Source organism: Papio anubis, chromosome 4 (genome assembly GCF_008728515.1).
Source record: "Papio anubis isolate 15944 chromosome 4, Panubis1.0, whole genome shotgun sequence".
In the NCBI taxonomy this organism is placed as follows: Eukaryota; Metazoa; Chordata; class Mammalia; order Primates; family Cercopithecidae; genus Papio; species Papio anubis.
Window position 1 is genome coordinate 111,720,729 of NC_044979.1, and position 15,875 is coordinate 111,736,603.

General features: G+C 44.8%; 1 protein-coding gene across 4 annotated transcripts in view; it reads right to left on the minus strand.

Annotated features, from left to right (window-relative positions):
* Positions 1–1,094: 1,094 nt before the first annotated feature.
* The window catches only part of GLI3 (GLI family zinc finger 3), a 278,558-nt gene continuing 263,777 nt past the window's right edge, over positions 1,095–15,875 (minus strand). For 3 of the 4 annotated variants that reach the window (XM_021935856.2, XM_009203061.4, XM_031665376.1), the window contains 3 exons: positions 12,840–13,130; positions 8,201–8,528; positions 1,095–7,239 (listed from right to left, as the gene is read on the minus strand). In XM_021935856.2, coding sequence (XP_021791548.2) covers positions 4,928–7,239; positions 8,201–8,528; positions 12,840–13,130 — 2,931 coding nt within the window. In that variant the 3' untranslated portion in view covers positions 1,095–4,927. The remainder of the gene's footprint in view (positions 7,240–8,200; positions 8,529–12,839; positions 13,131–15,875) is intronic. The other variant, XR_002520954.2, reaches the window with a different exon arrangement.

Consider the following 15,875-nt stretch of genomic DNA (forward strand, 5'->3'; position numbering starts at 1 on the left):
CAAAATGTATGCAAAGAAAAAAAAAAGCCTAAAAACAATTTAGAGTCTATTACTGTTCTGAAAAATTGTCAAGAACTTGAATAACTAGGTAGAAAAGGCATAAACAAGGTCTACATTAGTAAAATGAGATTTTAGAAAGTAAAGGCTAATATGAAAGGAAAGATGTGTTCAGATTGTGTTTGGAATAGTAAATATACTCTAAAGTCAAACCAAAAGGGAAGACTGCCAAGAAAATAAGTAGAAAACCTGGGAGGGGGAAGTAAGGACAAATCAAGACATTTTGGCAGTAGGTAAATGTTCACCTCTCATTTTAGCATTCTATTATATTCTCGTTTGGGTAAGATATAATGTCTTTACATCCCCAAAATTCCTTAAAGGAGATCTTTATGAAATAACAGATTGTAGCTCCACCTTTTTACCTCAAACTCTGCTTCCTTTGTATTTCCTGTGCAAGAGGCATTTTTACAAAGTTGTGAGCCCCATCCACCCCAGGCTCATGTGAATTGAAGGAGTCCATGTCACCTACCTCGTTCCTGGGGATGTCCCTGCCCTACATTTCCTTTCTCTTAGCCTCATTTCTTTCATTTATTTTGATTCGGTACATGGCATATCTCTTTGTGAGCTGACAATTTATACCTGAGGTAGGGCATAAATTCTTATTTTTCCTTTTTTTTCTGGATTCATTTGGATGCCTTATATAAGGGATCTAGTTACAAACGCAAAGCATCTCAGATTGGACGGGAGGAAATTCTCCCCAAGAATCAGGAAAGCATGAAGCATCCCTATGGCCGAAGAAACCCTGCTGGAGGACAGGGAACATACATCCCCCACAGGACATAAGGCCTAGGGAACACATGCTGTTGCACCTGTGTGTTTATATATGCGTGTGTGCATGTGTGTGCCCGTGTACACATGCATGCGTCCATCCTTGTAGCCTTGCGATACCCACAGCTGGGACTCCCGCCCTTCCCAGAAACAACTACCCTCAGTTGATGGCTCAAAAGACATGTGCTGCTACTAAGAAAGAGGAAGAGAAGGTTTTTGGAGTAGTTTACGGTGATCTGGAGAATAATATTGCACACCGACACAAGAAAAACACGGAAGACAATTTATTCTGGCTGAGGTCAGTTACTAAAAGCCACATAAAGTAGGCTTCTACCACGTCAGATTTTCTGTTGATATGTGGTAGGGCATCCCTGAAATGAGAGGATAATATATAAAAGAGGGACACATTAAGTTGTTAGACATTGAACTCCATCACCATCCTTCCTCATTCAATTTGGAAAGCAATAAAAGAAAGAAACACAATAATGGTTGCAACTGGTGTGCCCCCCGGGTACACATCCTCACAACACCATGAGCATGGATGTATCTGCATCTTATTCTCCAGTTTAGGGCTAAGGAATCCAGATTTCACAGCAAAAGTCCATTCAGCTTGTACGTGGAGATTCTGGATCCAACTACAGGCTCTGGATGTTTTCAAAGAAAGCACTCTTTCCATTCAACTATGCATTTAATAAACAACACAGTAAAAATTTCCGTACAAAGAATTTTTTATTGACATTGTAAGAAACATTTTTTTTCTTTGTTACAAAAGGACTAAGTGGTTCTGAAAGCAAAGGTAGAGTTCATCTGTGGCTGTGCTGCAGCCCCTGGGCTTGAGGTGGGCGTGATCACGGGGAATGCAGGCTTGTCCGAGGAATGCCTGGGCCAGTCACATCTGAACGCTATGCCTACAATACTTAAATGTATTTACATGTGTTTCTTTTAAAAAAGGATTACACATTTTATTTTTTAAAAATCTAAAAAAGGTGAAAAAAATGAACTTGTATTTTATTTTACACGTCTGCAGGATACACAAGGGTAATTTGTCAGAAGAGAACATCCTCCTATCAGTTCAAAACAACACCGGAAAACAGGATACAAGACAGCCTCGACTCTGCTACCACCGTGCGCTCTCTGGCTGGTGCACACACAGCCTCAGAGTGCTGACTGGGCAACACCAACTGGTCCCTCTCATTGACAAGATTAACATAAAATAAGGCACATACATCGCAAGAATCAAAACTTTGTGGCTCAAGAGGAAGAGCCAGTGTGTGAGGAGTTGGGAGGGGTTAACTTTTTCAGAAAAACAAAACAAAAATGGTTAGAAAAAGTTTAACACAGACATTAAGCAGGAGTACTGTGTGTGAGCCTGCATGTTTTAGAAAAGGCAGGATGGTGACACTAGTGAGGCGGTCCTCTCGCTCTAAATGCGCAGGTTACAGAAATGGAGACAGGCTTGGAGGCTGGGGGTGAGTCTCAAGATATGAGATGCCTAGCCTACAGAGATCCCAAAAGGACGTCCCAAAAGGATACTTCTAAGAGACCTCAAAAGACCTTCCTTCCACTGGACTGCCATGACAGATCACTGAAATTCTGGAGGAGTACACTTTCTTCTTCCCTCTCTCCTCTCCTCCATCCTTCTGAAATTTCCATATTGAGAGAAGTCAAACATTGAGCATCTCCTGGAAATCTAAAAGCAGTAGAAATGAAAGCAAATATATATATGTGTGTGTGTGTGTGTGTGTGTGTGTGTGTGTGTGTGTGAATGGGGGAAACCCAGAAAACAACCTGAAACCACAGGAAAGAGTAGAAGCACAAGACAACAACAGAGGTGGGCCAGATCACTGTGCATCCCTCGGGCAGGACAAAACTGATACAGGAAATCATGGTAACTGAGAAATGGAGGTTGCATCGAAGAATACTACTGGAAGAGCCCTCTGATGGAGGAGGCCAGCATGGTGCCTTCCATCCAAGCTCCTTTCTCAGGAGGACTGGAGAACACTCAGGCCCCAAGCTTTGAAAACAAGAGTTGGAAAGGAATTGAGCCAAACCATTAGAGCACACAAGATAAAACCGGAGATTTGGAGATTTGTGGAAAAGTGAGACTGGATCTCTGATTTTGTGACAACATCATGCCCTGTTTCAGAAACACAGAGAAAACCTTGCTTTTTCAGCTGAAAAGTGGTAGAGCCTCCACTCTCCTACGCTCAGATCAGCAGTTCTCTTTTGTTATGGGGCTGTTCCAAAGGAGACACATCCTTTAATTTCAAAGAAGACTTACATGGGGGAGGATAGCAGGCATGGAGGGGAAATTGTGGCATCCCTCTGCTCGTCTCAGGAACACCTAGTTGAAAGCAAACCCAATAGTCTTAGCCAACGTCCCCAACAGCAAATCAGCCTCCATGCGGAGAGATTCTTGGTCCAAATGAAAGAACATAAATATGAGAAAAGTGGGCTCGTCCTAACACTCTTTCTATTATCTAACACTTTATTTTACTTGATTTTGTCTTTCTTCTGTAATTTAAATGGCAGGATTAAAGGGGAAAAGCCACATAATTGAATTATCAATCACTTGCAATAAATCCAATTCCAGGGGTCAATGGGACAGAATACAGCAGGTAGCCTGAGGTGTTAATATTTTAATAGTTTACATATTTTTAAAAGCAATATGCTGGAAAATCCATGTACTCTTTGTGCACACACAGTATGACTTTTATGTGTATCAAATGCACATGGGAAGCAGCTGCACTTCAAAAATCTTTAAATGTTTTAATCCAAAAGTACAGATCCAGTCCACATTAAGGACTAACTGCATATAACACTTAACTTCGTGAATGGATGCAGCATTCAATAGACAGGGTGTGAAAAAAGGCATCCACACAGCTACTAAACATCTTCCCTAGTGCTCTCAAATACTAAAAATGGCTGAAGCAATTTATTCCCACTATGTGGGCTTTCTCTTTTACAACTAAGTTTTATAAATCCCTCAAAATAAGGTATTTAAAATGGAAATCCTCCTTCACTATAGTGGAATTAAAAAATGTTACTGATACAGCCGCTTGTTGGGTTGTTTAAATACCTATATACTTAGAGCTATATATAATCAATTCTCAGTTAAAATGGGAGAGATGGAACTAATCAACAAACACAGCAACCCACAAATATTCCCCCAACTAATTCTACCCAAATGCTTCAATCTACAATCTATCTAACTTCTTACCAGAACAGATAAAAGTAGCAATGTAACTGTCACCAACTGCCAGTCCCTTCTCTTTAACTGCAGTGCCAAACAGCACTAACTGTTCATGAAGGTAGTGGGAGGAGAGGCAAATGTGATAAGTGAGAACCAACCATACAGACATAGCCTCCCCCAAAACACACTTACAGACATGAAGAGCTGAAAACCAAAACTGTGAGCGCCTATTTCATGTACAAGAGCCCCGCATTCCCATTTCTGTGTAACTGTGGAAAGTATGCCCTGAACTGAATTGGGTATGGGGAAAACATCAATATTCTGTCATCTATGCTACAGTGCACCCACAAAAGATTCTTAAACTCGCTATCCATATTCTGATTCTTGTGCCCAATGTGGGAATTAAAATAAAAAACAGAAACCAAAACACAAAACAAAACACTGAGCACATGTAAAGGAGAATTTTAAAAGCTGGAAGTGTAACCCCTTGGTCACAAGCACACCAACTCCTATTTCCTTTGAGCAACAGCAAAACATGTCAAATCCTTTAATTTGACTGCTCTTCTAAAAGAAAGAAGAATATGCACATCACACATTTACATAGGTTTACTAAAAAGGGGTGGGGCTTACAGTTTTGTTTTTTTGTTTTTGTTTTTTTTTAAAAAAGAGGGTGGTTTGTGTGTAACAATACTGATTCAAAACTGAAATGGAAGACAGTTTCTCCCTAGAATACTTTAGGGTTTTTCAGAGTCCTTTTCCATAAAAGGAATATATTTGAAACACATCTCAGTTAGGTGAGATGAGATTGCTAAAATACATACAGAACTAAAAAAACAGCCAAAACAAAGTCAGCTTAATCTCTTCAACTCCTATTGATTTACGTTGGTTGCAGTCCCTTCTTCCTAAAGCCTATTGCATAACTGCAAGGAATTTGCTTTCTTCCGCTAGGGAGGTCAGCAAAGAACTCATGTCCCCTATAGCCATGTTGGTGGTGCTCATGGACAGCGCTGGGAATGGGAGGGACGCCCGAGGCGTGGTGAGGCGGGAGGAGCTATGGGAAAGGTTCTGAATGACGCTTGGGCTCAGGGCCCCTGACATCAGGCTGGAGTGGTCCCCATCGTCTATGATGGCATCGAAGTCAATCTGTACCCCTTCCAGGTCATGGCTGTCGAGGCTGTCCACTGTGCTTGTCACCTGATTAGCACCTGGGGAAAGTAACTCAGGGTTTTTGGCGCTGGTCCCCTGTAGCAGGCAGCTGGTGTCTGAAATGGAGAATGAACCAGCTTTCATGTCTTGCTGACTGAAGCCCACGGTTTGGTCATAGAACTGACCAGAGTAATTCTGCAGATTAGAGCACAGCGGATGCGGCGGCCCTTTCATCTCCATCTTGATGCCATTCACCCTGCAGGTCTGACTTGTGTCACTGAGCTGTCCTGACTGCAGAGCAAGGCTGTCCCTTGGCATAGCCTGGCGCCTGCTGCCCCCAAAGCTAGCACACGGCTGGTAGCCCCTGACGACTGCCAAGCTTGACGGCTGGCTGCCCATGCCGTGAGCCCCTGGCAGGCAGCTCTCTGGCCCTTGATAGATGTTGATGTGTGAGGTAGCACTAACCTGCCCAAGCATCTGCTGACCGGGGCGTCCTGCCCCCGGGAGCTGCATGCTGTCGCCGAGGAGCTGGTGAGCCAGGTACCCCTGTCCCACCGGGTCCTGGGTCTGCATGCCATTCACCATGCTGCCAGCTGACTCATTTGGTGCTACTGGCAGGCCGAAATTCAACTGGCCCCCGCTCCCTTGCATGGGGGTGCTCTTCAGCTTTGAGGCTTGAATCCCAGCACCACAGGCACCGTCGAGCGCACCAGGGGCCACTGGCTGCCTGTTGAGGCAGTTCCCATACTGCGGGGCCTTACAGGGCTGTTCATGGAAAGCGTTTCCACTGGTGCCACTTCCGGGGCTGTTGTGAAGCATCAAGTGCTCTGGGCCAGCGTAGGGGTTGCTGTTCTCCCCAAGGGTCTGATAGCCCCCAGCAGGCCCGCTCCTCAAGGGGTTCTGCGTGTGGACGACCATGCCGTTGCAGAACCCAAAGGCGCGAGTCTGCGGCACAGCGGGCCGCGGGCCACACTTGAGCTTGGAGGAGGACAGTTCCGCGCTTCCGGAGCTGACTTCGTTCCACTGGATGGGCAGGTCGGTTTTGCTGCCCTCGGGGCAGGGCTGCTCGAGGGCATGGAACTGCTGGCCAGCATGGCTGTCTGGCAGCCTGGGCGCGTCAAAGTCACCGGGCCCGTGGGGCACTTTGCTCTCGTCCGGGAGGGTGCTCGGGAAGTGCTGCTCGTACCCTGCTTGGTTCTGGGAATTTAAATACTGCACCACGTCGTCCGGCAGGAAATCCTCATCGTTCAAGTTGGCATCGGCGTCCATGGTCAGGGACTCCAGGGTGACGTTCTCGGTGATGCTGGGAGGACAGGGGGACGAGTGGAAGTTTCGGGACTGGCCGCCCTCGGGCCGCGTGTAATTCTGAAGCACGAGGCTGCGCTTCTCCGCGGACGAGGCCATCGCCGGGGGGTTGCAGCTGCTGAGGTTGCTGAAGCGCGGCACACGGGGCAGGGCCAGGCCCTCGGAGCCCGTCCGCACTGGGTCGCTGGCCCTCCTCACGCCGTGGCCTGGCGCATCGTGCGGCTGCAGATGGCGTCGCCCGTAGCCGTGGGCTCCCCCGTCGCTGCACCTCCTCGGGGCATGGACGGGAGGCAGGGCCACGCCAGGCTCGAGGGCGTCCCCGAGCAGCGCCAGGCGCGTCTTCAGGCTCATTCTCTCCATGTTGGGCAGGGGCGTGGGCGGCGGCCCTCCTGTGGCAGCCGCGTACTTGGCCTTGAGGCGGTACTGCTGGGCGGGCGTGAGGCTGAGCAGGCTGGGCAGGCCGTCGCTCTGGCTGGCCTCACTGGAGCGGCGCGAGGCGTCGGTGGAGATGGGGTCGTAGGAGTCAGCCACGCTCACGTTCTGCGGCCGGCCCTCAGCCTGCGACGCCTCGCTGGAGCGGCGGCTGGAGAAGCAGGGCGAGATCCCTGAGGAGCGGCGGCTGCTCAGGTAGGCGGAGCTGATGGTGCTGGCGCTGCTGTCCCTCCTGTTGAGCATGTTCAGCATGGTGACGTCCACCCCAGAGAGGTCGCTTCTGCCTGGGAGAAGCGTCATGGGCCCACCCAAGCTGCAGGTGTTGTTGGACTGTGTGCCTGGAGACAGAGAAAGGGAGAGACCATGCGGAAAAATTCCCTTCGAGGATGACTTATACCAGGCATGAGTAACCCTTTTCTGTAAAGGGTCAGCTAGGAACTATTTTTGGTGTCCCAAGCCACATTGCCTGCCTCACAACTACTCAGCTCTGCAGTGTAGCCCCAACACAGCCACAGACAGCAGTGAACAAGCAGGCGTGGCGGGGTGCCCATGAAGCTTTCTTTACCAAAACAGGGGCGGCTGGAGATGGCCGCAGGCTATAGTTTGCTGATGTCTGGCTTAAACAAAACAATAACAACTCCCTCAATTCAGTGAAGCCCCTCCCCAAGCACAGTGCAAGGACAAAAGGAATCTTGTGATGGGTACACAACGCTTGAGTTGCAGGCAAGTCCCCAGGCAAAGGTATTCCACGAGTTTCACATTCACGCTCAGGGTGTCCTGTTCATGCCACATCCTATCAACAGGTAACACCCGTGTTGGTGCAGGGCAGAGCTTCACCCCTTAGGTGCTCTCAGAAGTGTAACCTCAGAAGTACAAACTCACCTGGGGACTGACAATGGGGAGGGATTTTTGACTTTCCTTGAACTGGGTAAATATAAATAAAAGTGGCTGCTAACCTCCTGGTTTTAAATTTTGGAAACCAGAGACAGAGTTCCAACCACAGATGCCTCTACTGCTGGCATTCCCTTACCCTAATCTAACAGTTATGATTTCACCATCAGAATATGAGTCATGCAGAGTCACATTTTTTTTCTCAGTATTATACTGTTCCTAGCTGTTTTTAAAATATGGACCATCCGAAAAGGCAACTTGCATGGGCTCAACATTAACGGATAGTTACAGCGTCATTTTAGGACTAATGGAGAAACTAGCAAACATAAAACGGAGGGTCTGCATTTAAAAGAACAACAACAACAAAAAAAAACCCTGAGCAGATGAACGGTCTGATGTAGAACTCACCATTTCCTATGAGAGGAGAGACCGCAGGGGCTTTAGGGGGTAGAATGGGGTTCAGTCGTGGAAACATTCCATTCACTTGTTTTAGCCTTTCTAGTTTTACGTGCTCCATCCATTTGGTCCCTGCCGGGTTTCTCCTGGCTTGCAAAGCAAGGGCTGTGGTTGCAGTGGAAATGGTCGAGTCCATGATTGGGGTTTCATCAATGGCACTGAGGTCTCCTATACTACCTCCATCGGTCAGAGGAAGCTCGAGCCCACTGTTGGAATAGTTGCTGATGGGGGACTGTTGGCTGCTGCATGAAGACTGACCACCAGGGCTTGGCTGAGATGTCTGTTGGGATCAAGTGGAAAGGAAAGAAATGTCACCAGGGAGGGTCAAGGAAAGCCAGCCAATAATGAGAGCTCATGCATATCAAGATCTTCAAGATCATCGGTTGGTTGAATGAGAAGAAAAACTACGCTCTGGTGAATGGAGCTAGCCACTTTTGGCCAAAATGACGGATGGATCACCAGGCTGATGCGCACTGGGAGGCAATGGACAGCAGAGAATGCTAGCTGTAGTGTGATTGGCATGGTATCAGCCATGGAATCCTGCCCCAATCACCAACTCTGCAAACACACTTCCTTGGTTCCAATCCCATCTCCACCACTTTATTCTTTGGGCATATTACTTAGTCACTCCAAACCTCAGTTTCCTTATCTATAAAACGGGGACCGTTTATTTCAGAGATTGTTGTCAGGAATTAAGTGTGAAGCCCAGAGAGCATACAAGTATAAAAAGACCTGGATAATAGCAATTGGCTCACAGGGTGTTAGCAATTACTACGATCCCAGGTGGTTTTAGTCTTTAGGTTCATTTTGCTCAGCTGGAACATAAATGTAAGATATGCACCATCAGCACACATTACCTCCTCCAACAAGAGCCCCTCTAGGCTGTTCAGGGCTGGTTAGCCAAGCTCTTTGTAATCTCTCCTCCCTCCTTCCACATTTTCTTGCTTTTGTAGAACCTCAACCAAGGTGTCAGTAAAAGCAGTTGAGAGAGGTAAAACTTCAATCATATAATAAGCTCGTGCTATATTCAGAAAGAAAGAAAGGCTGCAGATCACAGCCATCATGAGTCTGTAGAATGATTTCACCGTTCCCCTTAGTGTACTCCCTAACAGTTCACTAGGAGGATCAGGAAATGATTCCTTAACCCCAACCAAGTAGACTCTGTAAGACAATGCTGCAAATAATGGAATCTTAATCTAGTCCACCTGGTCCTCAATCAGGGAAAGTATTGCCTCCTCTAGTTCCCAGGGTTCCTGGAAATACAGGGTGGAAAGCCTGGTGCCCCAATGTCTGGGGATTACTATATAAAATGGCCTACAATGCACAGGACAGTCACACAACACGGAACTGTTCTATCTGAAGTTCCAGCGGTGTCCTGGTTGATAAACAGTCGAATCCTTTTTGTACAGATAAGAAAAGTGATGTTCAGAGAAGTTTAGTGATTGCCCAAAGTCACAAAGTGAATGGTGCAACTAGCCTGGACTCTTAGGCCGGCTACTTCCATGCGTCTGCAGCACCTTCACCAGTGTTACTATAAACACTGACAGCAGCCGAAAGGGAGAGTGCTTTACGGAGAGATAACTACACTCACTCAGTTACAGAGTACCGTAGTCTCAGGTGGAATGCACAGTGCCGCCAGGAAGGGCTCTTCCCTTTGGAACCCGTTCACTTCTTCTGCTATCATGGTACATACACCCAAGCAAATGAACACTTTCCAAGTAAGTGCCGCATGGTACACTAACTTTGTCCTGGGCAACCAAGCAGAGCCAAATAAGATATACAAATTTGATCATGAGTATGTGAAGCCTTGCTTAATTTTTGGCCTCAGCAGAGTGCTGGAGTGCCAGACCACCTGCTGCTTCCTGAGGTACTTGTTTCCAGAGCTTTGGATGTCTTTTACTTCTGTACTGTGAAATCAGAGTGTCTGCAAACATGAACCTGTGCATTTGTGTGAACACACAGGCAGACACACTTCATATAAGGCACAAATGCACTCACAACTAGGAAATTGCTTCAATGAGCTTCCACATTTAAATAGAGATTATATTGCTAACAACAAATGAAGCCAGATCTTCCTCAAAGAAGGTGGTGCACGTCTGGTCTAACGATGAATTTGCATTAGTACAGTAATGAGTCTTTCAGAACATCTGCTTGGTAGGCCCCAGTGTGATTTGTTATGGAAACCTAGACAGATAGAACAATGAATTCCACCAACTAACTCCACATTTTTCACATGCTGAATGTTCAAAACACATTGCTTCTGTATTTGAAACATATCTGAGGAATGTTCACTACCAAAGATATCACAAAACCACAAAAACTAAAGAAAAATTAACACAAACAAGTAAATGTTAAAAAATGAAAACAAAACAAAAAGGACAGAGAAGCCAAAATTCCCTCACCTTATTACCCACTGTCCTTAGGAAGTGAGAACAAGACATTTAGGAGCATTAGACAGAAGAGATGTTGCATTAATAAGAAAAAAGAAGAAATAATTTAATTTATAGCATGATGATCAAATCAAAGACATGTTTTTAAAGAAAACTAGAAATGTAAATTTCATGTTTATTAAGTACATGTCTATGAAGATACCTACTTTTAAATGTGTGTGAGCATATACACACATAACATCTGCTATGGAAATGTGATTATTAACCTCACTGAGCCTCAGCTTCCTCAAAATATGGGCATAGTCTTGATCTCTATGGTTTCTTTTAGTGCTATGGTTCTAGGTTGGTGCCAAAGTAATTGTGGGTCTTGTCATTACTTTTAATGGCAAAAGACCCACAATTACTTTGGCACCAACCTCATATGATTGAATTACTTTATAAAATATTTCACACACTGGGGCATCTCAATGTTGCTGAGCCAAATCGCTATAACTTTTATTTCTACCGATTTTCTTTTTTCAACAATGGGTATCTGAAGAGAAAATGATAATTTTCTTGAGCTAGGAATGCACACTAAAAGTAGAAGAGATTCTGGGTTCTTGGAATATCCCAAGAACATAAATCATCAGTTTCATGACATAATCTAAGACTGCAAATTAACTTTCCTTGTTTTGTGAAACACTTGAGGGTAAACTGTCGAATGTTCTGTACAATTATTATACAGGTAGGCTTTATTTTAAGAATAGACACGTGCTCCCCTCCAAAAAAAGTATATAAAACACAGTTTATGAACTGATTAAAATACAGTGATCAATCATAATGTATAAACATCTTATTAAGATACTTTTTTAAAGCAAATACACCTACCCATTGAGAAATCATGATAAACCTGAATAGCCGATTTGTGTTATTTTTGGCCAGACTTAATGTCATTCTCTAAGACTCTTAAGAGTTCAAAGACAAACTCAGTAAGTCATTAAAACATAGCCTCTCACCCTCCCAATGGTGAGATTGTACATTATTTCCTGCCCACGCGTACTGCTATACAGTGACATCACTCATGAATTCATAGGCTGCCCATCCGGTAGACTGCTCTAATTTTAAGAAAATGCTGACTTTAAGTATAAATCTGTTGGCCTGATCGTTTCCATGCATCTGGGAGTCTCAGCATGAAACTTCTCTCTGGGACACTTCCTTCACAGATTAGAGTGACAGCCCAGAACCCAATATATTTGCACAATTAAATCCATTCTATGCATGGCCAAATGGGCTGAATCTCCTCTACTATCTACTCTTTTAATTTTTCTTGTTGTCTTTGAAATTTTTAGGTGTTTTATAAAGTCACATTCATGAAGCGAAGTCACGAACTGAGGTTTGAAAGAAGCTGAAAGAGTAGCAGAGCCCACATGTCATATTAGTCTCCAAACAGAAAGAGTTGCCTACTGAATCTTTCAGATCCTTCTCTTGTGCTCTGCCTCGCTGGTTCAGGCCCAACGGCAAAAGTGGTCTCCAGTTTACCCAGTCTCTAGACTGGTACTGGAGTGATTTCCTCAAAAACCAAAAACAAAAAAACAAACAAAAAATCTCACCCCTGCTATGCCACTCCCCTCCCATCGCGCTGTGCTCCTCCTCCGCCGCCTTCTCCTCAGCTCTTCCCTCTGCAGTGCTGAACTCCCATCCCATGGCCTCCTCTGCCCTGACTGACTGGCAGCCTCTCCCTCTCTTGAATCCTCCTTACACAGACTTGTGTGTAAGCCCCCATCACACTGCATGGTATTTGTTTTTCAGCCTGTCTATCCCACTGGGCTGTAAACCCCTGAAGAATATGGGCCATGGCTTATTTACCTTGGGGTCACCAGGGCAAAGAAGACAGAAAGCATATTTACAGGAAGAGTCAATGAATGATTTTCGACATCACAGACACGCTGGAGAGACAGACAGTCGTGTCTTTCTTCCTTCCATGGCACAGTGGTATGGTTCTGGGAGTAATTTTAAAAATCAGTTAGGAAACCTAGAAACTGTTTTTCTGAGCTGATCAACTTCAAGTAAGCAATCCAGGTCACTGCCCTCATCGCCTCCTCAGATCAGAGACAGCCTGACACAGTGAGGACCGGGAAGTCCTGTCCCTCTGTGCGCCCTACCTGGCTCTTTTAAATGACCCTGGGCCTGCTGTGAAGTCAGAAGGCGAGTGAATGACATACCATGGGCTTCTCTGCCTTGACGGTTTTCACCTGGAGGCATTCTTCCCGCTTTGAGGTAGTGTTGCTGAGGTCCTGCTGCTCACCGAGGGCTCCCTGAGTGGGCCGGCCGGGCGACCTGGACTGTGAATGGCTGCCGGAATCTCTCGGGGGTGGGGGCCGAGGATGGATGTCCCCACGTTGCTTTTTGGTGACATGAGCCTCTGGGCCATGCACTGTCTTCACGTGTTTCCGGAGGGAGCTTGGGTCTGTGTAACGCTTAGTGCAGCCTGGGATTTTACACACATATGGTTTCTGCCAAATGCCACAAGAACGAGGTAAGAGATTGTTATGAAGGAGATTATGCCCCAGCCCAGAAGTCCTTTATGGTTGCTCATTACATTTTTAATCCTTTCAAAACACTTTCACAAGGCTTCGAGGTGTTCAGATACCTCTAGGAACTAATAGTCTAATAAGGCCATTAGAACACTGTTCCGTGTCCATAGAATCTAGCTTTAATAGATTATGGCTTGAGAGAGAGGCTCAGGGAGAACTAAGAATGTGTAAATTGCCTTGATGTTCTTGGAAGCATTTATACTGGGAGTGAGAAGTATCACAGTGCCATAATAGGCACTCAGTAGATATTTGATGATGACGATGATGACGATGACAATGAAGATGGCTTAAAAGATATCCATCATCTAATCAGGAGAAGACTGTACACTTTTCAGAAGAGATTGTGTGACAAAATTTTTTATGGATGCCCTGGTTCTGAGATCGAATATCACTCTGATCTTTTTGAAAATGTGCTATTTATGCATAGGCATAATTTTGAAACTGCTGATGGCATCTCCCATGTTAGATGACGCTAAAATGTGCTCTTTTGGGTAGCATTAAAGTGTGGGGATGTTCAGGGCTCAAAATAGCCAGACCCTTTCTGCTCTTCGAAATTGGAAAGCCCTGTTACAGACTGTCCGTGAATCCTCATCATAAACTACAGAGGGCTGACGGATGTTCTGGGGACCAGGATTTCTGATCTGTTTTCTTCTCCTGGGTGAATTTATAACTAAGGTCTATAAATTATTTCATGCTAATCTCATTTTCTATGTGGGTCAGTGATCAAGCCTAAGGATACAGTCATAAAAAATTATGCGGATGCTTATATAAGCGGATTATTTTCTCAAATCACAGAACTGCTGGCCTTTGGCTCATGACCAACATCGGATTTGTGAGTTTGCTCACTTGACTTAAAATATAATATACGCAAGGATGCTTTCATGAATATATATTTATACCTATGTATAGCAGAGGATGAGCTTTACGTAAGCAATCGTCATGAAAAGCAGGATTACTATAATGTACCTATTATATTTAAAATGATGCTGTGTCTTGTAGAATGTATGTCTAAAAGATGCTTTTTCACTAAAAGCCCAAGAACAGACTGAGTGCTACCTAAAATGCTGAAATGTCCTAATGCAGTGAAGCAAAGATCCTGAAACTGAGAGGTTTCACCTCCAAACCTGAGATTCCTTTGGGCAGAATTGATTCCCATTAACTATGAATTACATCTATTCAGGAGCTTGTGTGATTTGCAGCATATATATATAATAAGATGAGCACATCAAATTCTATGCATTAGGGACAAAAGACTGGCTCTGACAATTAGTGCCATTACCTTACAGTGTTCTGACACGGGCCCTATGCTTGCTCACAGCATTCCTGTGACAGGTTGTTCCATTAGCAGGCAGACTGGGATATGTGGGGCAGAGGTGTGGAGACCAGAAGGAGAGAGGGAACACAAAGCCTGCATGTTTGGAGAGCTACTCTTCCTATAAATATATGGATGTACATTATGGGTTAGCTTAGAACCAAAGACGCAGCCAATGTGTAATGAGATACAAATGTGTCAGCTCCTGCACTTCCAGAAACAACAGCCCATACAGGTGCATCTGTGCACATGTGCCCTTGTGTGTGAACATACACATTATCTACCCACAAAAGTTCACAAATTCACAAGAAAACAGGTTCAGGAAATGTATCCCTCACAACAATATAACATAAACAAAATATCCCTTCACACAGCTTTTGCCCACAAATTTTGTTGTGATCAGTGACTAAAATAAAATATAATTAAAGGCTAAGATAAATGTTCTCAGACTTACTGAGGTGCAAGATTCTGCAAGCACAAAGTTGCATACAACAAGATTTAATGATAAGGAATACAAAATCTGATAGGAAAAATAAGAAGATGCAATGATCTATATAATATGAAGTGTGAATACTATGTAAGGATATAGACAGAGGAGGGATCATTTTTTAGCTGGGATAATCATGGAAGGCGTTAGTTACTAAGATTCTATATCTGGGCTTAATGCCCAGCTCATGGGGTTATTGGTAAGTGTTAAATTAGATCATGTACATGAAGTGCTTACCAGGATGCATGGAACGTAGTAAGCACTCAATACACAGAGCTTTTATTAGGAGTCATTTTACTTGGAATGCCAAAAAGAGGTGTCCTCAGCAAAGGTCCAGTGGCAGAACCACTTCACGCACCTAAGCATGGCAGTCCACAGCACCAGCTTCTGGAATGTTTCATTCATGATCATGATAGTGAGAAGTGAGGACTAGAGGGGCGAGCTTGGGGCCTGTGAGAACAGACACTTACACAAGCTTAGGGAGTCTCAAGTTTCCTTACAGGAAAGCAGGAACCATTGCAGCTTTCTAGAAAGGGAGGTTCAACCGAATCAGAGCTCAGGAAACTTGTTTAGTAGTATCTTTGAGGGAAATATGAGCTGTGTGATCTGGAGTAAGAAGTCCTGTCAGAGCTACGGTCGGTCTAGCAGCCCTAAATGAGCAGGACAGCCAGAGGGACAGAGAAGTGCCAGAAATTACTCCCTTCCTGTTCCAGTCCATTATTTTCTTGGCCACACTTAGAACAGCAAAGGGCTTGACACATAATTAGCTATCAGTATGTGTTTAGTGAATAAATGAAGTTGCAAATAAGAGAGGAAATAAATGAAAGCAAATCACTTGATTTTTCTAGGCTTGTGAGATTGCACG